The sequence below is a fragment of the Gadus chalcogrammus genome, chromosome 22 (assembly GCF_026213295.1).
Source record: "Gadus chalcogrammus isolate NIFS_2021 chromosome 22, NIFS_Gcha_1.0, whole genome shotgun sequence".
NCBI lineage: Eukaryota > Metazoa > Chordata > Actinopteri > Gadiformes > Gadidae > Gadus > Gadus chalcogrammus.
In genome coordinates, this window is record NC_079433.1 from 11,784,080 (window position 1) to 11,809,857 (window position 25,778).

The 25,778-nt window shown below is 44.9% G+C and overlaps 3 protein-coding genes across 3 annotated transcripts; 2 read left to right on the forward strand and 1 right to left on the reverse strand.

Moving 5' to 3' along the window:
• Positions 1-395: 395 nt before the first annotated feature.
• Positions 396-2,034, reverse strand: ndufs6 (NADH:ubiquinone oxidoreductase subunit S6). The gene is made up of 4 exons (XM_056583002.1): positions 1,865-2,034; positions 1,651-1,704; positions 1,232-1,354; positions 396-569 (listed from the first exon to the last, which is right to left on the reverse strand). The coding sequence occupies exons 1-4, from the start codon at positions 2,006-2,008 to the stop codon at positions 501-503; spliced, it is 390 nt and encodes a 129-aa protein (XP_056438977.1). The 5' UTR covers positions 2,009-2,034; the 3' UTR covers positions 396-500.
• A 203-nt stretch (positions 2,035-2,237) lies between these two features.
• On the forward strand, positions 2,238-3,669 carry mrpl36 (mitochondrial ribosomal protein L36). The gene is made up of 2 exons (XM_056583141.1): positions 2,238-2,363; positions 3,034-3,669. The coding sequence occupies exon 2, from the start codon at positions 3,045-3,047 to the stop codon at positions 3,456-3,458; it is 414 nt and encodes a 137-aa protein (XP_056439116.1). The 5' UTR covers positions 2,238-2,363; positions 3,034-3,044; the 3' UTR covers positions 3,459-3,669.
• A 78-nt stretch (positions 3,670-3,747) lies between these two features.
• On the forward strand, positions 3,748-21,305 carry lpcat1 (lysophosphatidylcholine acyltransferase 1). The gene is made up of 14 exons (XM_056583140.1): positions 3,748-4,647; positions 10,518-10,657; positions 11,025-11,239; positions 12,281-12,393; positions 12,846-12,906; positions 14,508-14,566; positions 16,868-16,902; positions 17,208-17,262; positions 17,356-17,438; positions 17,573-17,698; positions 17,987-18,140; positions 18,570-18,668; positions 19,100-19,250; positions 19,691-21,305. The coding sequence occupies exons 1-14, from the start codon at positions 4,543-4,545 to the stop codon at positions 19,819-19,821; spliced, it is 1,527 nt and encodes a 508-aa protein (XP_056439115.1). The 5' UTR covers positions 3,748-4,542; the 3' UTR covers positions 19,822-21,305.
• The last annotated feature ends 4,473 nt before the right edge of the window (positions 21,306-25,778 follow it).

Sequence of the window (25,778 nt, forward strand, 5' to 3'; positions counted from 1 at the left end):
TGTGTTGTATTTTGCCTTGGTATCAAGACTAACCAGCAAAATGTTATTCATTTAAAACCAAGCTCAATGTCACAAAGGAATTGAACCGAACACCTGGCCTCCATGCCGTTATCTACCATCAGAGGAGATAATGAAAAGAAAGGACAGATAGGCTGTATGTTCATGAGTAATTAGCAATTAATAGCTCCCCAGAAATGGTCCTGAGTGGAATGATTTCGCTTTAGTCTAAAAGTTATCTAGGTGCTTGGATAATACAATTGTATACAATATAATTACATACATAAAGGCAAATAGAATGATTAATTTATAATTGATATCCTCTGCAACATAATGCTGAAGTGTGGAATAATGTCTTAGTATCAACGAAAAATATTCAAGAAGAGGACATTTCACAATGCTGAATCCAGAAAAAAACATGGTGTATGTATATATCATTTATTAACCAGAATTACTTTTTACAGAGCAGAGACAAGATTCAAAGGAGGACCCGAGGAGAGGTCTCAGTGATGGTGTATCTGTTGGAACTGCAGCCCACAGTAACCACAGGTCCCCACGCGAGTGTCTTTATCCTGAGCACAGAAACACCAGGAGGAAGACATTAGGAGGATAATATCACATGGGGTACATTTCATTCACAGGCCTCAAATGGGAACATCAGATGATTTCCAAAAAGTATGATTTACATCCATATATTAATGCTAACTTAATAGTGCTAGACTTGGCTTGCTTACAAACACAGACCACTGGTTTGTGCGTGGTGGTGGTAAAAAAACACAGTGTGTGTCGGCCCAAATAATTTTACGGGTTGCAAGAAAATTCCCACCCCTTCCTCCAAAGCCACTCCCACAAAACATGCGCTAGCTTAAGTAATAGGTCTACCTTTCAACAGACTAAATGTGTCTGAAATAATGCCTACACTACCAGACCTACCAGATCAATGTATAATAGAAGACAGTAGTAAGCAATCTTTAGGGACCTACCAATGTTTAGTAGTGAACACGTGAAGGACTTCATGGCCGTCTACACTATAAGCTCTTGAATGTTGCAGAAAATATGCAACAGCGAGCCCTGGTGTCAGACTATGATGGGTAAAAAAATATTTTTGACACAGTGATGGTCCGTGGCATAAAACAGCTTGGGGACCTCTGGACTAGAGGACATTAGTATCTGCAGAGATCGCTCAGCCTAATGTAGACCAGAGGACAGTGGTAGGCCAACTGCAGGGACTAACCAGGTTAATGTAGACTTTGGGGTGACCCAGGGCTCCTCCACCTCCATCACAGGACACCGTTCTGGCATGGACGTCAGTCACTGGCTCTTCTGCAACCAATTTGATTGCAAAATTCTTGTTCACCTACATAGGCACAATATAAATGAAAGAAGTTACTGGTTCTTGCTCACCAAACAGAAATATATACTAAAACGGTGTGCGTCAAACGACCCGTTTCATGAGAATGTACGTCTGACTAAAATTAGGTATTTATTTGTATTCTGATTGTTGGGTGTGCCAAATGACTCATGTTACTGAAAGTGGTAGGCCTATTCATAATTCGACTAGTCATAATCGTGATCAATAACATATAACGTTATGTGACCTTAATTCTGAAAGCCAAGGCTCCCAACTACGGAGCCCCCAAACACGCGACTTACCTCCTTCTGTCTGCCGACGAACCGAGCTCGCCTGGGATCGTGCTCATCGAACACCTGAGTGAGAGAAAGATTCAGAGTCATTCAATACAGAATGCATTACATATCTACAATAGCATCGCACTGTCCATTATGTTCTGGGCTAGCTGCTTATGGTATTGAGGGACGTTCTTCACTGACGTGAATGTCATCAGGCATTTCTGAATGAAACTCGTACCTGGCCAGTGTGGGTTATTGCCTCGCCGGTATGTGAAACATCAACGCTGTAACGATGTGCAGGTACAGCAGACAATTTCAGAGGGGAAACGATTAACTTTGCATTCTTGCTGAAGGACAGCAACCTGCCCGCAATGGCCGCCATGTTTACAATTGACTAGTGTTTCCCAGACTGCCTTGCAGCACAGACTTATTAATATTACTTCAAGACGCTCAATTTGTAGATTTTATATGTGTATATATATATTTATACAATATATAATATTTCATATATATATGAACATCTCCATTTTATTGTTTAGAACTGAATATCATAGGATTACTGGATGATAAATATCGTATAAATCACCGGAAGTAGTTTATGAAGCACCGGAAGGATTCCGTGGTTGCTGGCGAAGTCCGTGCAGATAGAAGTCATGCTACTTGTCTGTTCTGTGGATTATTAAAACACTATTCCAGGGGCGTACCCCTGTCCAAATACATCTTCTGCTTTTATAAAGGTTTGTGGTTTGTTTTTGTTGGTGTATTAAGTCTCTCCAAAGTTGAAACGTTATTATGTTGTTGATTTTCTTTCAAATGGCCTTGAGCATCCAACATGCTTCTATCAGAGTATCAGGGTCTTGTAACCGAGATAGATTCTGTTCTGTAATTGCATAAAACATGTTTCTATATGTGAGATACCAATATTTCAATTTAAAAGGCCATTCACTTTGTTATGGGGCAAACCCGGTGGTGTCAATTTCTAACGTATAATATAAGCCTAGTTGGTGTAGGCATGCCCCTATACATTTTTGACATGAGTTTCTATAACACCTATCGTTATCTTTGTTTGTTTTTGCTTTCAGTGACAATTCATGGGTTTCAGAGTCACAGAACTGCTAGGGACAATTATAAATACGATCTACACATAACTAGAAAATTATGATTTATTTGGCAATAGGAAGTGGATTGCTGTTCAATTTTGTGCCGCACTCTGGGCTTGATATTTACTTTTGAAACAAATGGCTTCTCTCATCAGCTTTTGTCTTTTCATCTACCCATACCCAATAACTCTAACTCCATCACCAGTGTGAAATATAATAACCAATGCATTAATTTAGTATCAAGGGTAGCAATGCACTTGCCTGTATCTTCAAATAGGGAAAATCCCATTATACCCCCTGTGTGCAGGTGCTGTCACCATGGTGCCCTTCCTCTTCAAGCACCTGGTCACTCCCTTCAGGATGCCCTGGTTAGCCCTGACGTCGGCCTCCACCACTACCCTCAGGGTGCCCTGGTTAGCCCTGACATCAGCCTCCGCTCAGCCCAGCTGCTGCAGAAGCCTGTCCACGCTCAGCGCGGCAGCCTCCAGCAGAGCGCTCTCATCACCCACAGGCAGCAGCCCTAGCCAACCAGCCTCCTCCGGATCTTCCTCCCGGTGTGGAGCCACCCTGCTGGGCCGCTGTCAGCAGCTCGTCGGCTTCCAGCCAAGCGCTGGGATGAAGACCAAGACTGCCCTGAAAAGACGCTGCAAAGACTGCTTCATTGTACGACGCAGGGGACGCTTGTTTGTGTTCTGCAAGACAAACCCCAGGCACAAGCAGAGGCAGGGCTGAACCATCAGAGAGAATAGTGAGATTGGTGGTTTAAGGCCATGCATGGTCGAATTTGACTAAATGTAAATGATTTCTGTTAAAAAAAATAAAGTATGTTTCTATTATGTGCACTTAAGGTTTGTTTGTATTATGTGTGGTTTTCTTTGATATCAACTTATCTCGATTTTTAACGTTCTAACCCATTTATAAATGTGTCTTTTATATTTGTAATTGAAACGCAACCGACTGTTATTCGGCCTCATTGATCCGTCTCTGATCAGCAAGTTGGTAGAGAAACCACACGAGGGCGCCACTGCTTATTTCAAGCATTCCTCACGAGAAAACTAGGCAAGCGCATACATTCAGCTTAAAAGTTTCGTCTGTTATTTTGCGATAGTGAAACGCCATTTGTAATGCTTTGAAGGTAACTTGATCATGTTAGATTTTTCAAAAATACGGTAAAGATATGGTATTCATGTTGCAAAAAACGACAGGCATATTTTAGAAATGTTTTGGATGGAATGGTTTGAAATTAGTTTTTTGTCGGAATGGATTTTGGGACAAACAGCGTCATTTTTATTTAGGTGAAGTAGCGGTTGCATCAAATGAGGGAGGAAACTAGGCCTATGTCTCTACAATAGATAGGCCTACCATGGAAGAGCTTAGATATTTGGCGGACGTCGGTTTGTTCCACGGTTAAACCGCATAAGTGTATTCTATGTTACACTCAAGAGAGAACGTTTTCCTACTGCTTCATCACGTTGTACAAGGATGGTTCCAAAGCGAAAGCACCAAAAAAGCAACTTCGCCCGGGTCTTGTAATTCAATTGATGTGATAGATATTCGTGAGTGTAGGCTAGCATACGAGGACATGTGTGTATGTAGGGGTATGTGCGCCCTTGCGCATGCGCATATCTACTGCCATCGGTCTTGAACGAACGTCAACCTCCGCCCAATCACATGTCCCTTTTTACACCAGACAGTTCTTCCATTGAGGCTGGACAGCGTTAAGCCAAACCTGACTCGAGCTGGACCATCTGCGTCTTTTGCTGGTATAATTGGACATCTGTTGGTTCAGCGCCAGTCAGTCCCGTTTCTTTTTGAAATGAAGTTGACACACGGGGTAGATGGAGATGCCTCGGAACTGGACCCCCCGTCGATTAATCCCTTCGTTCACGACGTCAAATTTAGCCTCTCAGACAAAATCAAGGTAAGACTTAATGAGGGCAGCCGTCGCCCATTCACCTGGGAAGGACCATCCGAGTACTGCTCAGTCACCTTCTCTGTGTCTGAACGGAGCTCGATGCTGCTCCTTCGACACATTGATTAGCGTGCAAACTTTACGCGTGTCAAAACATTTTCACTGGGAATTCTGTCCAGCTTGATCAAAACCCGATTTACCTCTAGCATATCTGCGAACTGCCAAACTAGCAGCGGCTCAGAATATGAAGTATTCCTTTACTTTGATTCATTCATGATTTAACACATTGATCCAAACGGTTGTTGTTGGGTTATGTGTAGTGTTTACGCATCCAGTAGCCACCATCGTCTCTCTCTCTCTCTCTCTCTCTCTCTCTCTCTCTCTCTCTCTCTCTCTCTCTCTCTCTCTCTCTCTCTCTCTCTCTCTCTCTCTCTCTCATTTATATATACAAACTCTGACAGAAAGCAAACACTTCTTTGCTCCATGTTCTCTGGGTGTGGGTTTGTGTGTGTGTGTGCATGTGGAACGCATGTGGGTGTGGCACCAACTGTGCTTTATAGTACACATGAATTCCTCACATGGGGATCTCTAAAAATGTTTACCTGCATTTGGCACACAAACCAGTAAGAGCTGGCTGGGATGTTGTATGTTATTATATTTTTTTCCCAGAACTCTGGGATTGTCACAAGAGAGCATCATTAAAGGATCAGCCAGATAAATACTGGATGAATACTGATGTTAAGCAAAATATTAACCCTGACTTATTGCTTATACATAGAAATGGCTAAAAACACTTGGAATACTTTAGTTTAAGCAAACAAGATCCACCTAGATTATGCAGCACAGCATTCTTAGTGTCTGTTAGTCTTTTTTGTGTGACCCCACAGTTAAAAAAGAAAAGAAAAGTCAAACAGGATACACTGGTTTGGGGCTGTTTCACTGAGCCCATGGGGACTAAGTTCACTCACAGCACACATTATATAGGCAGGCTGACGAGTTGGACCTGAGCTGATAAGTGAAAATGCCACCTGCATGTGCACGCTGATTTCCCATTGCTCCTCCACCTTTTCAGAGCCTCTCACACAGAAACCACCGACACCTCCAGGGTATAACACGCTGGGTGTGTTTGTGTGTTCCGTGCACAAGTGTGTGAGTGTGTGCACTTTGCAGTCCAGGTGGAATTGGTCGTGTACCCTTTGCTATTGAGCATTGACAATTAGCCAGGGGCAATTAATGTGTACCCCTGGGGGCTGTTCTCTCCACTGGAAGCAGATCAACTTTCCAAGTTCCCTGAGTGTGGGCGGTCTCGGGGCAATCTGCGGTTTGAAATAATGATCGGAAGTGGTTTTGAAGTGGAGAGAGAGGGAGGGAGAGAGAGAGAGAGAGAGGATGAGGAGTGGAGAAAGAGAGACGCGGATAGCGCGAGATGGGGATAGAAACAGAGAGGGACGGAGAGAAAGTAGAAGAGTGATGGAGGGAGATAAAGGGAGAGAGAAATGGAGCCAGGAGGGAGAGAGAAGGATAAGGTGTTGAGCGGTAGAGAGAGAGAGCAAGGGAGAAATATAGTGGGAGAGAGAGAGGGAGAGAGATGGGGATGAGAGTAATCAGTTAACATGTAGTAAGATACGGGCCCGCCCGATTATTTTACCATTTCCATTCTTCTTCCACTAAAAGGTGTTATGCAAGATTCTTGTCACCTTTTTTTCCTGCTTTTCCTGCCAAACTACTTTGGTAACAAAGACCAACAGAACATCATGGATCAGAAGTGTCACTCTTGTATGTGTGTATTGGGTCACAAACTTTGATTTTAAAGATTTTAATATATTGAACATAGGGTTATACTTAGATTAAGACTGGGGTACGGCCGGGTAAGGTTTGAGGAAACCAGAAGCAGTAACATAAACATAAACAGTAAACATAAACCACATATTTTTACACATGCCTGCACAACACCAGTGAAGAACCAAGGGGATTTCCTAAAAGTATAAGATTGATTCGCTCTCCATCAGGGAATTTGAAATCGATGGGTTTACGTATTGCAGTTCTTATGCACAGTGAGCTAGAGCCTTGAGTCGTGCGGCAGCTCATGCTTTAATGTCACAAGAACAAATTCCAGGCCTAATGTGCTCTGTTTTCAACAGTGAAGGATGGTCTTCACAGGAAGGCAACCTCCTCACTGTACTGCTTGAAATACACATACCATGGGTTACTCTTGGATTGCAGTTGAGCTCATAGTAGACACAGAAGGACTGCACACTTAATTGCCTCTTAATTGAAACCACCGTTTTGGCCTCTGCATTAGCCAATCGTCAAAGTGAAATTTATGTATTCAACAACCAAAAACTTAAGACAATTATAAAAACTAATTACAAACATTTGCAACTCAGCATATGCTTATTACCCTGTTTCCCATATTCAGTAAGTGCCACAGAATATTAATTGAATCGCATAATCTGGTCATTACCAGCCATCAAAATACATGATTTATTATTATTATTATTATTATTATTATTATTATTATTATTATTAATAATAATAAATATTCCCAATTATCATTTTCTTCATAATCTTGCATCCTAAAACACTGCTTACAAACTCCTCATTGCTATTCTACTTTGCTTTTATTTATTCCAAGACCTGGTCTTCCTTTTCTGGTCTAAAATATAGATTATTAAATTATAGATCCCTTAAATTGTTTGTTTCTGTATTGTGGATGGTTGTTTCTGTATGATTGCTGTTGTGTTGTAGGTCATTTGCACTTTTCGTACCACACTTGCATGCTTGTTTATGTGCACATGTGTGTCTGCACTTATTGCAATGTTTAACGGCAATAATCCGCTTTGATGTTGCACGGCCTAATAACTCAAGGCATCCATGTAGCACTCAGTGTGAACGGCATTGTTTTGCAAATGCGCGAGCGTGTGTATTTCGTGTGCGTGCCCGTGTGCGTGCCCGTGTGCGTGCCCGTGTGTGTGTCTGTGTGTGTGCGTGTGCCAAGAGTAGGAGACAATGGCACTGTCATGGGTCCCCAGAGCCTCCTGAATATTTCACACAGCGCGCCTCTGCCGTGCGCGTCCCTGCTTCTCACTGAACACTCAGCGAGCCTCTGCCCGTACGGCCTCTGTGTCACTGTGCAGCCCGCTCTGTAGCCTCAGCTCCGTCCCCGAAACCAGGCACACTATACCCTCCCTTGTGCCAGTTGAACACCTCAAACACTCCTTGGTGCTTGAAGAAGACCCCAAAGGAGATCTGTAGAGAGTGGGTCAGGGCTGACACCACAAAAACAAAAGGTTAGAATATGGTAAATGCCCATCCCCCCCCCCATATCCCCCTCCTCCCCCTCCTCCCCTCCTCTCCCCCACTGGAGAGTGCCCTGGGGTACTGCAGACAGATAGATTTGTTATCCCGTGGAAAGGAGCATCTATGGTAAGGAGGAGGAGGAGGATGAAGAGGGGGAGGAGATGGTGGGAGGCTTTACAGCCTCATAAATCAGCCCCATTACTGTTTATTTATTAATCCACTGTTGCAGTTTGCACCTGTAGGGGGAGGAGAGAGAGAGAGAGAGAGATGGGTTGAGTCTACTGAGATGATTGTGAAGAAAGACATGAGGGTGATGAATGAATGATGGAGAGTCACATGGAGGTATGGTGCTGAATAAGGCCGTGACCTTTTATGCCGCTGTTGCCAAGGACCTTCTTGAATTCACATGCACACATGACACGCACGCGCATGCATGCACACACACTATATTTTTCTCATTATGGACTGAGGGAAGGGTATGACATCCTGTTGCAGGATTCACAGACGCACACACACTCTACTGTATATATTAAGTAGAAAGAGAAGGGTTATGACATCCTGTTTCATTATTAAATTTAAAGAAATAAAAGGCGACAAGGAATTCCTTTTTATTTAGCTTTTCCTTGCATTCACACTTCACACACAAATTACTTATCATATTAGCTGGCTACACAGTTTTAATGTTGATAATTATCATTATCCAATTAATCTTTATTGCAATAATTCAATTGAAGAGGGACTGACCCATCGTCTAGATGCTGTAGAGGCATAGGCGTCAATTCCGCTCGATTCCACCAGTTTTTGTCAAGATTCATTTTGTACCCACTTTTGTAAAAAAAAAAGAAGCGAAACTCGAGTTGAATTATTATGGATTATAACACGGCTCTTCTCAATGCTGTAGACTGCTACATTCACCTACATGGGCCTTCCCAACGTTCAGCTGTCAAATATTTTTGTTTATTACACGGCTCTTCTCAACGCCGTGGAATGCTCACTTACATCCAGCATATTTGACCGCTGTCAAGGAAAGTGGATTTTTTGCCTCTGATTCAAGTCATCTGTATCACTCCGCAGTCTGGTAACTTATCTACCTCAGCGTATTCTTTTGCTAAGCGACGTCAAGGACTTTGGCGAAATATTTCTTTGCTGATCAACACTACGAATGATTAAATACATTGCAAAGAGACACACTGTGTGAAGTATTTTTTTTGTTTTGGCAAGTAGCCAATACTAATAATACCAATACCCTTTGGCTGGGATTCAATGATGAGGCATCAGACAATGAAGACAGGTAAAAATCAACAGAGCAGGTTGCTAGTACCATGGACAGTATCAGAACGATAACCTGTTGAACTAAATGGATGTGGTAGGCTACACCACGGGATGCATCTGCAGACCACTGCCACATAAATAAAGGTAAGACGCGATATTTATTGCATAAGATTTGCTGGTGCTGTGGCGAGGTCTTTTGTGGTTTTTGCATTCAAGTGGTCGCCAATTGATAGTCGGTGGAGTCAGTCTCTTGTTGACACAAAGTGACTTTTGGTCATTCTTGCTTTGCTTGAATTCTGGAATAATTGTGGTGGGGAGTGCATGAGTTTTAGTCAGATTGCCTGATTTAGGCTAGATTGGATGGAATGCGTGTTGTGAATCGAGAACAGCCAGCTCATGATGTGATACAGCGTTCAGCTGTGCAAGAAATATTTTTTGACGACGTATGGCTGCTGTGTGTAGCCATACGTTTGCCCCTTCTGAACTTAAACACGCAGTTAATTTCCTTTCCTAGCTCCTCTTGTTTATGATGTTAGATTAGCCATATCATGTCACGTTGTCAAAATTGGATACATGGAGCAGAACATAGTGGGTCATATGTCCGATGCTTTTTGGAAACGTTTTCTTCATAAAACGTGCCAGACAGATTTTGTATACATTTTATTCCTTAGTAATTAGCGACATGGGTATGCCGTCTTTCAGAACCTTTCATTACCTGCACTAAAGAGAGAAAATAGAGTGCATCCTCATTGTACCCAGCACTTCTGAAAATGCACGTCCGAATGCATCTCTGTCCCCAGCACATTTCAAACCAAACTAACTCCCATTTGTAGAGGCTTGCTGTGTTGAAGATGATGTCTGTGTTGACGTGCATATTTGACATGCCGGAGAGGCTCATTCCTGACTGTTTCCCGAGGAATCTCTCTCTCTGTCTTCCGCTCTGCGTCTTTCCCTGATGGATAGCCACTTGTTTCTTCCTGATGTCTGTAAATCAATTTACCCCTCCTCCCTCTCCTTCTCCCTCTATGGGTGCCATGAATAAAATAGGTCTGCAGTCGCCATGAGAACGCATAGATAGATAACCATTTGGGGGGGTGGGGGGGGGGGGGCGGTGTTGCCATGTCGGAGCCTAAGTTACCATGAGTGTGCAGAGAGCATCGGGGACATGGTGGATATATGGCGTGCGTCACGTGTAGCACACAGGCATTCAGAGAATGTCACACTCCCAATATTGCACAGCTTTCTTCCCCTCTATGTCTCTCTCACTCACTGCCTCCCTCCCTCCCTCCCTCCCTCCCTCCCTCCAGATCGGGCTGATGTCGGTGACGGTGTTCCCGGTGCGTGTGCTGCTGACGGCGTTCGTCATGCTGCTGGCCTGGCCCTTCGCCTTTGCCGCCTCCCTGGGCCGCTCGGAAGGCGCCGTGGAGCCCCAGTCCTGCTGGAGGAGGTGTGTGTGTGTGTGTGTGTGTGTGTGTGTGTGTGTGTGTGTGTGTGTGTGTGTGTGTGTGTGTGTGTGTGTGTGTGTGTGTGTGTGTGTGTGTGTGTGTGTGTGTGTGTGTGTGTGTGTGTGTGACGATAATCAATGCGGAAAAAAAAGAAGAAGAAAACGTATTAGAGGCAGAGGCTCACGCAGTAGTGCTATTGATTGATCCTAAATTGATTCCAAATCTTCACCTTATTGCACAAATTGTTAAAAACTTAGGCTATGACGTAAACATGGTCTCAGATTGCCCTCTATGGACATTTTTGTAAAGGTGTTTTTTATAGATGCTTATCTCTATATCTCTACACCCTTCTCTCATGGCCCCCTGCAGGCTGGTTGACGTCTGCCTGCGTGTCCTCATGCGATCCTTGTGGTTCTGCACTGGCTTCCACTGGGTCCGGGTCAAAGGGACGCCCGCCCCCCCTTCCCAGGTGCCCATCCTCACCATGGCCCCCCACTCGACCTACTTCGATGCCATCCCGGTTACCATGACGATGAGCTCCATCGTCACGAAGCTGGAGAGCATGAGCATCCCTGTGTGGGGCAGTGAGTGATCGCTCCAATGTATAGGCCATATCTGAGCTAGATGTTGGTCTTAATTAGTTCTATATCGGTTCTATCAAGGGCGTCGTTATGGTTTCAGCTTTGGAGGGGATGATGTGAGTGCAAGAAGTGCACAAGCCACACATTTCTTACAGGAATTTTAGGACACATACCGTTTTGGGGGTTGAATACTACCGTATCAGAGGTTCCTGAACCCTTACTGATGATGTGTTGGGGTCAAGAAAAATGTTGCGGATCAATTTAATTTTTAAAATTTTTTAAGTGTAGTACGTCTGTGCAATCTGTTTCTCATTATACTGGGGTTTGGCCTTCACTCTCTGACATCATGTTTTTTTATGCATGCATACATTATACACACTACCTGTTAGAGATACTCAACACGTTCTAGCCCTCCCCTTTCCTCTTCTCAACTCCCCCTCCCCCACCAACCATATCGTAACCTAGGAGCCAAAACCAATCCCTACTTATGAAAATGTATTTATTTTAGGAATGATCCTTGGAAGACAAAGGCAGTGATTTACCAAACCTCTTCAAACAAATAATGGATTTCCATGACTATTTAAGGGGAGCTTTCCCATCGTGGGCCGACGTCAAAGAAAACAAAGGTGGAGGGAGTGCCCACGTTGAGAGTTGAGGATCAGCAATGGCGGAAATGAGCCTTGGCGGCAGAGGCCAAGCTAATTTGCAATACACTATGAGGGAGAAGTGGACCGCAGTCAGCAAGGATGCAAAACAGCATCTAAGGAATCCACACATCAAAGAAGCCTGGAGATTAGCATGGCCTCGGTGCCAGACTTGGCTGCAGTGGCGATGCAAATGCAGACGGCCTTCCCCTCTTTCAATTTAGAGAGAAGACGGGGGCCACCTCTAGTCTAGGTGCAAGGAGAACTTGATTAGTAGCAATGGAAACAAGGTTAACAAGTTTAAACCATCATTACGATACATTTTTTCCACGACACCTACCCTATGGTACCAACCCTATCCCTTAAACCTAACCCTTACCCTCCATTTCCCCCCCCCCAGCCCTGATCAGCTACATCCGACCAGTGCTGGTGTTCCGCACTGACCAGGACTCCCGGAGGAAGACCGTGGAGGAGATCAAGCGAAGAGCTCACTCCAGTGGGCAGTGGCCCCAGGTACCACACACACACACACACACACACACACACACACACACACACACACACACACACACACACACACACACACACACACACACACACACACACACACACACACACACACACACACACACACACACACACACACACACACACACACACCCCTCTGCATGCAGGTATGGTTGCTAAAGCAAACACTTGCTGGGGTACCCATGCTGACTGAAGTAGCTACGTTCAGAAGGTTCATGTTGCACTGTTTGCCCTACGCAGTGGAATGTGGTTAGACAGGTGGGGGGTTTACAGCTGACACACACACACACACACACACACACACACACACACACACACACACACACACACACACACACACACACACACACACACACACACACACACACACACACTGAATGACCAGCTTCCCAGGTATGAATATTTTTATCACAAGTGTCTTATTATGTTTGTCCTAGATCATGATATTCCCAGAGGGAACGTGCACCAACCGATCAGGTGTGATCCGATTCAAACCAGGTATGACTTTGTGACACAAGCACACCAACAAACACACGCAAGTGCAAACGCACACAAATTCCCCTTTGGTGTGCTTTTCAACCTGCCTCACCTGTATTACCTAGTCCCCGTCAAACAATATCACTTTGTTCAACTATTGTTAGCAATGCAAACAGTCCTTTGAACTTTTCTGGCAGTGTGGATTTAAGGTCATGTGTTCTTGAGGAGCCTAGATGTGGATAGGCGCAAATAACAAACGGTACCAGGCCAGCATATTGGAGAGAGAGAGCTCAACTTGTCACATTATTGCTATTTATCCTCCTCTATTAAGTAATGTGATGCGTTTTGTGTGATTCGCAGTTTAATTCCCTTCTGGGTTACCTGTGATGTACGATAACATAAACGTGCCTGTCCACGAGTGGGATTCAAGATAACGTGATGATGCCGTCGTCCATTGCTTTCTCTGTGCCTAATCCCTCTCTTCCACTCTCGTTGTTCCCACCAAGCCTGGCTCTCACTCTCTGACAATGCTACAGTGCTTGGACGCCGGCGTGTGTGTGTGTGTGTGTGTGTGTGTCTGTGTCAGGTGTTTATCCAGCTGTCTGCTGTGGGTTATTGTTTGCCACTGCATGTGTCTCCTCTGGTTAGATCTGTTCAATGGCTATCAGGACAGCAGAGCGGCAGTTTGTGTGTGTGGGTGGGTGTGTCTGGGCGGTACATGCTATGTAAAAACCCTGTGAATAGTAATTTTCTCTCTCTCTCTGTCTGTGCTGGACAAGGACAGAGCATTATTTAATAGCTACAAACACGACACGTAGCACACCTGGATCCAGTCGGGGGCACATGTAATTATTAGTGTTTGGACCCACCCTGGGGGACAGCTAATGTGCCAGTGTTAGCCAGCAGGCAAAATTGTCAGCTGTATTCCTTTGGCAAGAGGTTAAGCTAGGCATCTGTGTTTGGATCCAGTTCAGGTCCGTAAAGGTTTGGGGTTAGCTCGGTGGAGGAGCGGAGCATGCGACGCTCGGTGATGGTTGGCTCTCTGTCCACGGACGAGATGAGAAGCTGAACATAACACGAGAAGAGTGGGGGCACAGTGATGAATAGTGTATGTGCCCTCCTGTATGTAGGTCCCTGTGTGTGTGTGTGTGTGTGTGTGTGTGTGTGTGTGTGTGTGTGTGTGTGTGTGTGTGTGTGTGTGTGTGTGTGTGTGTGTGTGTGTGTGTGTGTGTGTGTGTGTGTGTGTGTGTGTGTGCACCTGAGTCTCTGCAGCTCCTGGGATTCTCTTTTATTTTGTTTTCGTTTCCTTCTCGTCATATAGACAAAATCGTTTTTCTTCTTCGTTGTGTCAGGAAATCAGTGACTACCGGTAGTTAATCTCCGGATTATGTATCTTTCTTGGGTGACTGTTGAATTTCATTGAAGAGTTGGTAAGGAGAGAATGTTAATGGCTTCTGGCCTAAGATTACTGAGAGTCGACAATTAAATTCCTGCCCTCATTCAAATATGGATCGTGGCCGCTGCTGGTTCCAAAAATCTCATCACTCTTAACTGACGTCACTGACGCTATCAATGAAGGTCAAAACAAGAGCCCTCGTTTTATTTCTCCCTCTACCCCCCAGGTGCATTCATACCAGGACTCCCAGTGCAGCCGGTGGTTTTGCGGTATCCCAACAAACTGGTAAATACAAGAAAAGTGCATCCATACTGCCTTCCAGCACCTACACATTCCATATGGCCTTCCAGCACCTACACATTCCATATGGCCTTCCAAGACCTACACATTCCATATGGCCTTCCAAGACCTACACATTCCATATGGCCTTCCAAGACCTACACATTCCATTTGGCCTTCCAAGACCTACACAGTCCATATTGCTTTCCAGGACCTATGCATTCAATCCTGCCTTCCAGGACCTACACATTCCTTCATTCCAGGATAATGGATAATGTTAATGAATAGGATAATAAATATTTATTTCACTGTTTCCCGCTGTCTGATTCTGGGCAGTATTAAAGCCCCGATGTTCTGATGGAGCTAACAATGTCTCTACCACGTTATCCGCTGGTTTGGTTTTCTAAACCAAATCAGATAGGGCCTCACTGATTACAATTTGCAAATAATCCAAATATTTACCTCCTGATTACCTTCACATTCCGTACCCTCCTTATTTACACATTCCATAATACAGATTACATACTACCTTTTTTTTTTTAGCTACACATTCCTACTACGCAGAGTTTCGTAACACAGTAAACAAACAATTCCTACTGCCTACTGATGTAACTGAAGTTTAAGCATAATAATAATAATAATACATTTAATTTAGAGGCGCCTTTGAAGACACCCAAGGTCACCTTACAGAGCATATAGTCATCATAAATCGTTTAAAAAAACAAGACATTGTGGAAAAAATAAATAAATAAATAAACATAAAAAATAAAAAATAAATAAAACAAAAACAAGACAAAACAAAACAAACAAACAATCAAAACAGTGATCAGTTAGACGTTGTGTGCGAGTTTGAACAGCATGACCCCTTCCTTCTACACACACACACACACACACACACACACACACACACACACACACACACACACACACACACACACACACACACACACACACACACACACACACACACATAGTTCATTATCCCTCCCGATAGCGTGTGACTGTCTTGCGTTGAATGACTTCATATTCGCCTGGGATGTAATTTCATTCCTCTCTCTCACGGTGTCCCCCGCCCTCTTTCTGTCAGTCTGATTGTCTCACTCTCTCTCACAAACACACAAACCAACATCCCCGCCCCTCCAATAGGTTTAATGCCTCTTGGCCTTCATGTATCTTTCAAAACTTTTTTCATTGAATAGTGTTGTCGTCGTTGCCTTAGGAACATGAAGTGTAGGGAAACGTATTAAGTTGAATTAAGTTGAACTTCAATTCATTCATTTACAGCTTGTAAACAGGTATAAATAATCAGAGCTTGTGTATCAATAGTGAACAGTTTATTACCAAAGGCACGATAATGTCATTCAGCAGATATTTATCCAAGGATTTGCAGTGAATTGAAATACCTGTCAGAATGGAGCAGGTCGAGGTGAGGCATGTTGCTCACGTGTGGGTGCCTACGGGCAGACTATGCACATTGGGGATCAAACCCGGTACTATTTCGGCTGAGTCAGAACGCCCTAGTCACTGCACAACCCTGCCCATATACAAAACCATTCTTTTACTATGAGGATACTTTTGGTTATGTTGCAGGACATTCATCAATTAGGTGATCCGATGTTAATAATGATATTATATATACATCTTGGCTACATCCGAATGACCAGGATTCAGTAGTTCTCTAGTCGTCCTCGGGACACGTACCCGTTGAACTTTAATGTGACGGCACAGCCTTAGGAGCTGCACAACAGTTTTAAAGGTGACGCATTATACCACCAGGTGTGAGTCCGATTAGCCGTTACAAGCCGTTATGAATATCTGCCTCTTCTGGACTCACCCACTTGTGATGTCACCAGAGGCAGATACTCTTAACAGCTTGTAATGGCTAATCACACTCACACCTGGTGGTATAATATGTCACCTTTTAAGATGTTCAGTTTTGAGCGGCATGAGGAGGGCCAATCGGAGCTCTGCTTCTTTTGTATTCAACATAGTTCCCTTGGTTACTTTTTCAATTTCCATATCATGTCTGCACTAGAGGAGATACACGGAAGATGGATATTTCCGTGTGGTCAATTGGAAAAATAGGGTTAATAATTGAAAAGAGAATTTTGGTCTCAGACAGCTGTGTAGGGAACTCTGATGTGGTTAATATGTACCTGGGTGTCCAAATAAGTCTCGATGTACGCAAAACTGGAGCCGTGAATCATTTGAAAATGGTGTGTTAGTAAGTAAGTGTGTGTGTGTATTTGTGTGCACATGCAGTGTGTGTTTCTTAAGACCATTTCCCTTTCCCCTTCCTCTCCACAGGATACTGTTACATGGACGTGGCAAGGCCCTGGCGCGTAAGGCACACACGCACGCACATACATGCACACACAAGTAAACACACAAGTACAAAGAAGCACCCTCTAAGATGTCACTATGTAAATTTGCTTGTCAACCAATACTGTTAATGCGCATATACATTCAACACTGTCCAACCAATACTGATCCTTTGTTGAGACTCCTCTTGTGCCCGGCCACCTCCCAGCTGACTTGTTTATGTTGCGGTTCCCACGTGCTCCCCACTTGCCTTTTTGTCTTGTGTGTTGAATCAACACACCCACCCACTTATCCATGCCTTTCCCCCCCACTATTTATCTTCCAGCGCCAAGATCTTCTGGCTGACCCTGTGCCAGCTCCACAACTCCATAGAGATAGAGGTAGGACACCTGGCACACCCATTGGTCCAACACCCACGCCCAGTCGGCTCAGATCCCTTGTATTCAAATAGTCCTCTGTTCCCTCCTTCTCAGTACCTGCCCGTATACACACCCTCTGAGGAAGAGAAGAGCGATCCTGCGTTGTTCGCTAACAATGTCAGGCAGGTCATGGCAAAGTGAGTGTGTGTGTGTGTGAGAGACTGCCTGTCGGTTCTCGGCTGCCTTGCAATCCTATTGTTGGATAAGGATAACATGGATAAGGGAATATTTTCATAAACTAATACATATTCCCAAACCCTCATTCTGATAGGGCGCTGCAGCTGCCACTCACAGATTTGACATTGGAAGACCTGCAGTTGAGCCTATCACAGGGGCCTCTGTGTATCGCGAGAAACAGCAGCCTGCTTGCTTTCAACCGACACATATGCCGTTTGGGGTGAGTTCATCAGCACCTGGAGAACTGGTTTAACTGGGTAGACGAACAGAGGGACTCGTATCTGTTTTAAAATACAAACTGGATTTGATCTGCTAGGGACACCTAGTGTCAGGAGAGCGGAACTTCGGCCAACTACAAACGGAAGGCTATTGCAATATACTAATGCTGTGCGAAATGTTAAATAAAACATTCAAACAAATATAAAATATTTTTGCATGAGTGTTTCATTTGTTCCGGCAATCCAGCAATCGTTTTGCGGGTTTGGTCTAAGGTCTTGTGTGGTTGCAGGCTGCGAGCGAAGACCACAGACCCAGAGCTGGCGCAGCAGGCCAGCAGAGCCAGGAAGCTTTGGGAAGACCGGCTGGGCTTAGATGACTTTGCCCTGCACCTAGGCCTACCCCACTCCGACACACTATCAAAAATACACAAGCTCTTTGATAAGGTACACAAACGCACACATTCAGAAGCCCCCTTTTGTTTAACCACACAATGGAGTTCAATCACTCTGTTTCATATGATTTTGCCTTGAATGACGACTCTTAAAAATTACAATCCTTTTCTGCAAAAGACGTTTCTCAGAAAACCTCCCATACTTCTGTGTTCTTCAACTTGCCTGTTGCATGACCCAAAGGCATGCGTGCTGCCAATACTACTTCCTGTACCGCTTCTCAATCACAGTCCATTGTTACAAGATTCAACGCTTTCAAACAAATTTACAAACCAAGAAACACAATTTTGGTGTGGGCTGTGTAGTTGAAGAAAGGACGTGTTTTGTATGCAGTGATTAGTACAGGTACCCTAATCATACAAGGCGTTCAAACCGCATTCTGCCATTCGTTGAACATTTGTTCTGTTTTCATGTTATTTCCAGAGGGGAGACGGGAAGATAGATGTGCGACAGTACGTCATCGCTCTTTCTGCAGTTTGCCGGCTGTCCCGGCCCATGGCGACTCTGAAACTAGCCTTTGAGGTACCGGTACTGTCAAGTTTCACTCTGTACTGTTAGTCTTTCTGCCTGTCCGTACGTTTATTCTCAACACGCAAAAAATGGTTTTGAACACAGCTAAAGGTGCTGTAGGTACGATTTTGAAGAAAATCGTTGTCTAACGAGAAAAAAATTAACAGCCTGAAAGAACGTACCCTTCCCTCTTTGCTCCTTCCCTCAATACGTTTGTTGGCCATCTAAAATCCTGGATTCCTCCACCAGAGGCAGGCACCCGTTCAAACAGAATAGATATGCACCTTAAAAAAATCGCACATGCCTTCATCTTGCTGCTATAACACTACATTTAACACTGCTTCCTTGAAATTTTGTTTTGTTTTCACAACATTTTTGCAATCTGTCATGTTTATGTGTTGTGTCTGGCAATAACCCCTCTGTTGTACGTTATCCCCCGACAGATGTACGAAACACACAGAGAGGACGAGGACTCAGTGTTGGAGGACACGGACGTGGTAGCCGTGTTGGAAGCCATGCTGGGAGTTAGCGATCAGGACTTCTCTGAACTCCTGAAAGCCGCCCAACCTGAGCCCACGGGGAAGATCACATACGGTAGGGGAAGGCGAGGAGTATGAGGCATTGGCCTGCAACAACACACTGTAGTCACCTCTTTTTAAGGAGAACCATCCACCCTTTTAGTCAGGGATAACCTTGAGCCATATGTGTTGGTCCTCAAGGCCTTCTAACTCATAATAATATAAATAGTCTCAAGAGAACACATCTAGTAGGTCTGTCTTCATAGCGAGGCTGTTGACCGGACAGGACGTGATGCTGACGTTGAACGTTGTCAAGCGGTCATCGACTTCCACTTGAAGTTTGTTCATACACTTGAGAAAAGGACATAGTTTCCATCTCACTACCGTAAATAGTCCTGACTTGACAGCTTTACTCTTGTGGTGATGAATCTGTTGGGTGTTAAAGTACTATTGGTTTAAAACTCAATGTCCCCTCCCTCCTCCTCCTACATGCCCCCCCCCCCCCCCCCCCTCCAGGGGGTCTGCGCGGGGCGTTGGAGCAGGAGCCAGGCCTGGTCCGGCGGGGCATGCGCTGCCCCAACACCCCGCCCTGTCACACCTCCAGCAACGGCTCCAACGGACGGCCAGGCCACCAGAAGCATGACTGACGGGTGGCTGCAGGACCCCAAGACCCCCCCCCCCCCCCCCCCCGCTTGAAAATAATATGAAAGAACGTTGTAAAAAAAAAAAAAAGAGGAAACGTTGTAGAACGGAACAATTTAAGCACAGGTTTATGAGAAGGAAAAGAATGGGGGACTACTTAAGGTGACGGACTAAGATCTCAGGTGTGTGATTGGATGGGAGCCAGGAAGTGTTAGGTCTGGCTGCTCTCTCCCTATAGGTTCTGCTTCTTTGCCTCTTGGGTGTCAGGGACTCCAAGGCCATTTATGGACGCATGGATTATTTCTTCTTTTTTTTAATGAATGGGATGCAACTACACTGACTCTATATTTCTAAATGTATTTTCTTATGTCAAACTATGAATATTTATTGTACCAGTTAACAAAAAGAGCATTTATTTTTATGTTATTGTTGGTTTTGTTACATGGAACATAATATTATCAGTGGTAGAGGATTGTTGACTAATATCATAATCGTCTATACATTATTACTACAACATTATGCTGCTCAAAAATAACCAATCAGGAATGACTGAATGCTCTTTCTTTGCCATACCAAAAACATTCCAACATTTAGCAGGCATCTGCCAGACCTAAACAACTGCCAACAGACCAATAGCATTAGCTATCTGCTTTAGCATTTAGCCAAGGAACTGGAAGTAAACTGAAATTATAGGTTACTTCTGATCTAATATGGAAAAAATATAAAAAAGGGTTTAAGCATACGGCACAATGAATCTAAAATATGAGTGTTTCAAAGGGCCTCGCACACCAAGCAGCTAACAGAACCAAGATGGCCGCCGGGTGAATAAGGTCAAGGCCCATGGCAGTTAGCCTAAAGACTAAACTTAATTTCAAAGCTACTTTATGTTCTGTGATCTCCTACAATGTTGCTCAATATATAACAATATATGACACCAGCCTACTGATTCCAGACCAAAGCCGCCATGAAGATTCAGTTAATCCAGCAGACTAGAAAATGCACACAATAGATAGATCTTTGATGTATTAATACTATCTTCTTTTCTCAATGGCTTAACTTCACATTCTGGAGTTCTACTCCTCAGGTTAGATCTTTTTGTATATTTTGTAAGTTGATTTTGTGAGGGATTTAATGCATTCATTTCTTGTCCAAACATTTGTCTTACTTTTGGATGCAGTTATGCAAGATTTTTATTTTGGAAAAATTAAAAGGCCTTTATTCGTGCTTTTGAAACGTCCCCTTTCTGCCACTGGATGGAGCTCTTCTTTCAGAAATCTCACGCCGCTTCAGCTGGCCTGGTTGACGATTTTCTTTGAACCCGATGAACTGCAGCTGTAGCATTCAATTGAACAAACCCTTTTAGTTGCTTACGTTTAATGAAATGTATTCTGTTATGGCAACATTTTGTTCTCTCACAAATAAGCTGTTCTAACCAGAACATATATTTGCTCGTGTTTGTAGACTGTGTGTGTGTGTGTCTGCGCGCGTGTGTGTGTGTGTGTGTGTAGACTTGTTGCTCTATTCGTCTTGTTAGTCATGCGGTAATGGTGTGGAAACGAATGGTGAGGTTATTGATCCCGCCCATACTTTAAACAAAGAAAAAGTCACACAAAAATAACACAACCAAACCAGTATCTATTTCCTTGGCCCAACAGGTAGGTTTATGTGTTACATGGGGACTCATCTACCATGAAAAACAAATAAACTAATTTGGGCTTAATGCCTGATTTATTATTTAGAAATATATCTGCCACGTTTTCTGAGACAACCGACGAAAGACTGCAATCAGACCCGTTTATATAAACTGAAGTGTGAAAATGTACCCTGCTCACCTTAAAAAACAACTGAATAAACGATATAGACTCGCCAAGAAATTAAACATCAATCAACAATATCCCGACCCCTGCCATGTTTGTTTTGAACGTAGGCTGTGGTCCACACGGGGGGGCTAGATCTCCAAGCTGTGTTTATGAAGACCACGCACCGCTGCCCACCTGATAGACAGGAAAAAGATTACCTCATCTCTTCCTTTCATTCCTTAAGGTAAAAATAGACAGATTAAGCCTGCAGAGAGAGAGAAGAGAGAGGAGAGGTGGAAGAAAGGGAATAGAGAGAGAGAGAGAGAGGTGGATAGAGATGGAGGAGTGACTAAATGGATCGTTCTGCTCCAAATCCAATTCATCATAGCTGGAGGGAAGGGAGGAGGCGGGGGAGGAGGCCGGGAGAACGAAAAAAGTAAGGGAGATAGATGGGGGGGGGGGGGGGGGGGGGCGGGCTGCCGTAGAAAGAAAGGGAGGGGGAGGAGGGGCAGGAGGAGTGGAGATAGAGAAAGAGAGAGGGGGGGAGAAGAGGAGAGGAGATAGCAGGTCTTAACAATTAAGACCTGCCTTCGGGGCCCAGGGGAAGAAGCTTTGTTGAGATCATATAAATTGCTCATTGCCTCTCTTCCCCACCCACTATTACCTCCACCACCAACACCTCCATCCCCGAGACCCCCACCACCTCCACCACCACCACCACCGCCACCACCACCACCTCCCCCACCTCCTTCCTCAGAGGAGCGGGATAGAGCATCAGCCTCCAGCCACCTCCATCAGTGCAATACGTAGGCCCCCACCGTAAACCACTACCAACATTGGTTCCGGTTCAGGGTTTTGTGGACGAAATCAGAGGCGCACACGTAATGGAAGACTTCTCGTCATGGAAACGGAGAAACAGTTGGCGTTTGTGTGATGCTTACTCCCTCTTTTGTTGTTGTTGTTGTTGTTGTTATTATGATTGTAACCATCAGAATCAACCGGGTCCTTGATGAAAACATGGCCAACTGGTCACATCCGAACTCGAGACCTTGCCTGGAAATTTGAGTGCATGTGAGTGCATATTTTTCTAATCAAATAATGAGCAAACAACTCAATGTTTTTCCTGAGTAAGTGATGTGGACATTAGAGTCTCCTAGATCGCTGGGCGCTAGGTTTATATTAGTCATAATTACAACCACAGCTTATTTACACCTCTTTTGATACACTTCAATTTCCTCTGTATGGTAACATATCACTAACTCGAGTATTTCGGACTAAAACGCAAAACCAAAAAAATAATCACAATTAAAAACAACATAACATTGATAACTAAAATGTGCTTCCTTCGTTTGCCTCTTCTCAAATGCAGTCCAATTTGCAAATACAAATTAAACACAACAAAACAAACACAGTTTACATTTTATCGAAGTGATTCATATATTATGGTTAGTGGTCCGACCCTCGTGTGTAAAGCTACATGCCTTTAGTTTAGTTCAGGCCAAGACTATCTTTGAAAGCCACCGAGTTCAAATGTTTGAAAGCCATTGAGTTATTTTTCGTGTGAGTGGTTTGTTTTTGTTTGCATAAGCCCCATCTTCATTATTTTGCATGGAGAGATGCAATGAAAAAGCTTGCTAGATGGGAGCACAAAGATCCAGAGATATGTGAGTAACACATAAATGCATGGCATCCATCATGTGTTACCAGAGATCATAATAAGAGATGGTGGCCCAGGCCAGGTATGCACTATAATGGAACTGTGATGATAGGAAGGCTACGACGTATAGATTGTATAGGGGGCAGCGCCCTGCTAATTACGAAGGGCCCTGGCCGGATAACGGCCTTCCTCGTGACAATGAAGCCTACTTAAGTTTCTACTTAAAAACAGTTAATCTTTGTTTCGCTAATAAGTCGATAATGATGAGAATGGTCCACGCAACAAGAAGTCTTCTTGACATTAAAAAAAAAGTGAATCCAGTCCCTCGTTTTAACGAGCAATTTACAGCATCCACCGGGAGGACATAAGGATTGACAGATACGTCTGTGTGTCTTTCCCGGCGTGCCGCTTTCCCTCCTGCTTTTATCTGACCCCACGGTCCCCGGTCGTCATTATCACCGCTGCTTGATAATTACATGTGGCCTGACCTTCGTCCTCTTTTGTTGTCAACCCCCGCACAGCGTCAATGGAAAACATTCCTGAGGCCGCGGCGAGCGACGCGAGCGTGGCAGGGGGTCAGCTGCGAGTGCACCGGGAGACCGGAGAGACCATTAGGTAAGAAAGAATACATAATAGGATGGCGGGGTAATCACGAGGAATTATGATGCAAGCTGACAAGAACTCCCCGCTACTCTCCACTCGCCTCTCCTGGAAATAACAAATACGAAACGTAGCGTCTGTCTGCGAGCGGCAGAGGCTGACCTTTTTGCCACGCGTTTGAATTTGTCACTCACACTGCGAATCCGCGCGTTGTGAATGAAGCATTTTCAACCGGCGGGAAATTGATGTTGTTATGCCAGCAGCACGTAGGCCTATCTGTGATCCTTTACGGTCCACCATGGACGAAAGCTAGAGACCGTTGCCATCGGGATATATACAAAACATAACACCCCATCTCCCTCATTGATTGGACCCATTTGGAAGATGGTGGATTCATTCCGGTCGAGTGGCAGTCGCGATGGAGGACAACAGAGCAACGGACGCAGAGGAAATAGGAAATGCTCAAACTGAAAGAAAACCAAAAGCCTACTACAGGACTTAAGGGGTTCAGCTTGAGTACTACCAGCTCATCGGATAAATAAACCATTTTGTCTCTGCAGTCGTAGGGGTTCTCATTCTGTGGGTATTGCTATGGCAGCGATGGAACAGGACGATTAAACAGTCAATTAAAATAAGATTTACTAGAGAGAGAGAGCGGTATGATGAAACTAGGGGGACCACAGCTCGTGGGCGCAGCGGCGTGACCTTATCCCCAACCCTGATCCCTAAGTACTTCCTGCAGATCCTAATTTCCTTAACAAGCGTATTATTGTGTACTGGCTGATGTGTAGTGGGAATTGACGTTTGGCGTATGAGGTGCTTCGACTTTATGTATGTTTGGCTTATCTGTGTGTGTGCTCACCTTTGTATGTGTGTGTGTGTGTGTGGGTGTGGAGGTGTTTGTCCATCTACGGGCCTGGCTGCAGCTGCACAGAGCCAGTGTGTTAATGAGTACCTGTGTGTACATGTGTGTGTGTGTGTGTGTGTGTGTGTGTGTGTGTGTGTGTGTGTGTGTGTGTGTGTGTGTGTGTGTGTGTGTGTGTGTGTGTGTGTGTGTGTGTCCCTTCCCCAGTCTAAACCCGGCAGCGTGCCGTATCGGCGCAGGCCGGATTTAACCAGGTGAGCAGGTTTCATCCAGCTGATTAGAAGAGAGCGCTCACATCCCATTAATCAACTTCACTTAGCCACCGCCCTGGAGCCCAGGCTGGGGCCTCCACGGTGCCTGCAGGGTGCTGTCACCCAGGGCCCCCCCCCGAATGTGGAAGTCGAGTCGGACGCGGACAGCATGCGATGCCGTCTCCCCGGGTCCCTCCCCCCCTCCCCCCCTGCTCCCCTCATCGCTTTTCACTCCTGCCATAATTACCGCTGTCTGAAGGCGAACCTGTGCGGCTGGATCTCATTACGCCATGATACGGGGCCGTGTCTGCAGCGCCACGCCACCGACGTACATTGGCTTATTTACATGAGAATGTATCCAGTCGCCTCCTACCCACCCACACACACGCACGCACGCACGCACGCACGCACGCACGCACGCACGCACGCACGCACGCACGCACGCACGCACGCACGCACGCACGCACGCACGCACGCACGCACGCACGCACGCACGCACGCACGCACGCACGCACGCACGCACGCACGCACGCACGCACACACACACACACACACACACACACACACACACGCACGCACGCACACACACCGTAAACTCATCCCCTCAACCCCACATCAACCCCACACACATGCACCATTCCACTTTTCATTTACATAGGCCTGATATGTTAATGCATGACACATGGGTTACCTTGCACACACATACACACACATGGATGCACGCACACACACCCACACACACAAATACAGATACGCGCACACACACGGCAGCACCTATTCAAACATGCAA

Excerpts from the sequence above, each read along its gene's own strand:
- lpcat1 (XM_056583140.1), top strand. The coding sequence starts at position 4,543 with ATGAAGTTGACACACGGGGTAGATGGAGATGCCTCGGAACTGGACCCC. Across the intron at positions 17,699-17,986 it reads CGACACATATGCCGTTTGGG|GCTGCGAGCGAAGACCACAG; the intron begins GTGAGTTCATCA and ends GTGTGGTTGCAG. Across the intron at positions 18,669-19,099 it reads CTCTGAAACTAGCCTTTGAG|ATGTACGAAACACACAGAGA; the intron begins GTACCGGTACTG and ends ATCCCCCGACAG.
- mrpl36 (XM_056583141.1), top strand. The coding sequence starts at position 3,045 with ATGGTGCCCTTCCTCTTCAAGCACCTGGTCACTCCCTTCAGGATGCCC.
- ndufs6 (XM_056583002.1), bottom strand. The coding sequence starts at position 2,008 with ATGGCGGCCATTGCGGGCAGGTTGCTGTCCTTCAGCAAGAATGCAAAG. Across the intron at positions 1,705-1,864 it reads CAATAACCCACACTGGCCAG|GTGTTCGATGAGCACGATCC; the intron begins GTACGAGTTTCA and ends TCTCTCACTCAG. Across the intron at positions 570-1,231 it reads CCAAAGTCTACATTAACCTG|GATAAAGACACTCGCGTGGG; the intron begins GTTAGTCCCTGC and ends TTCTGTGCTCAG.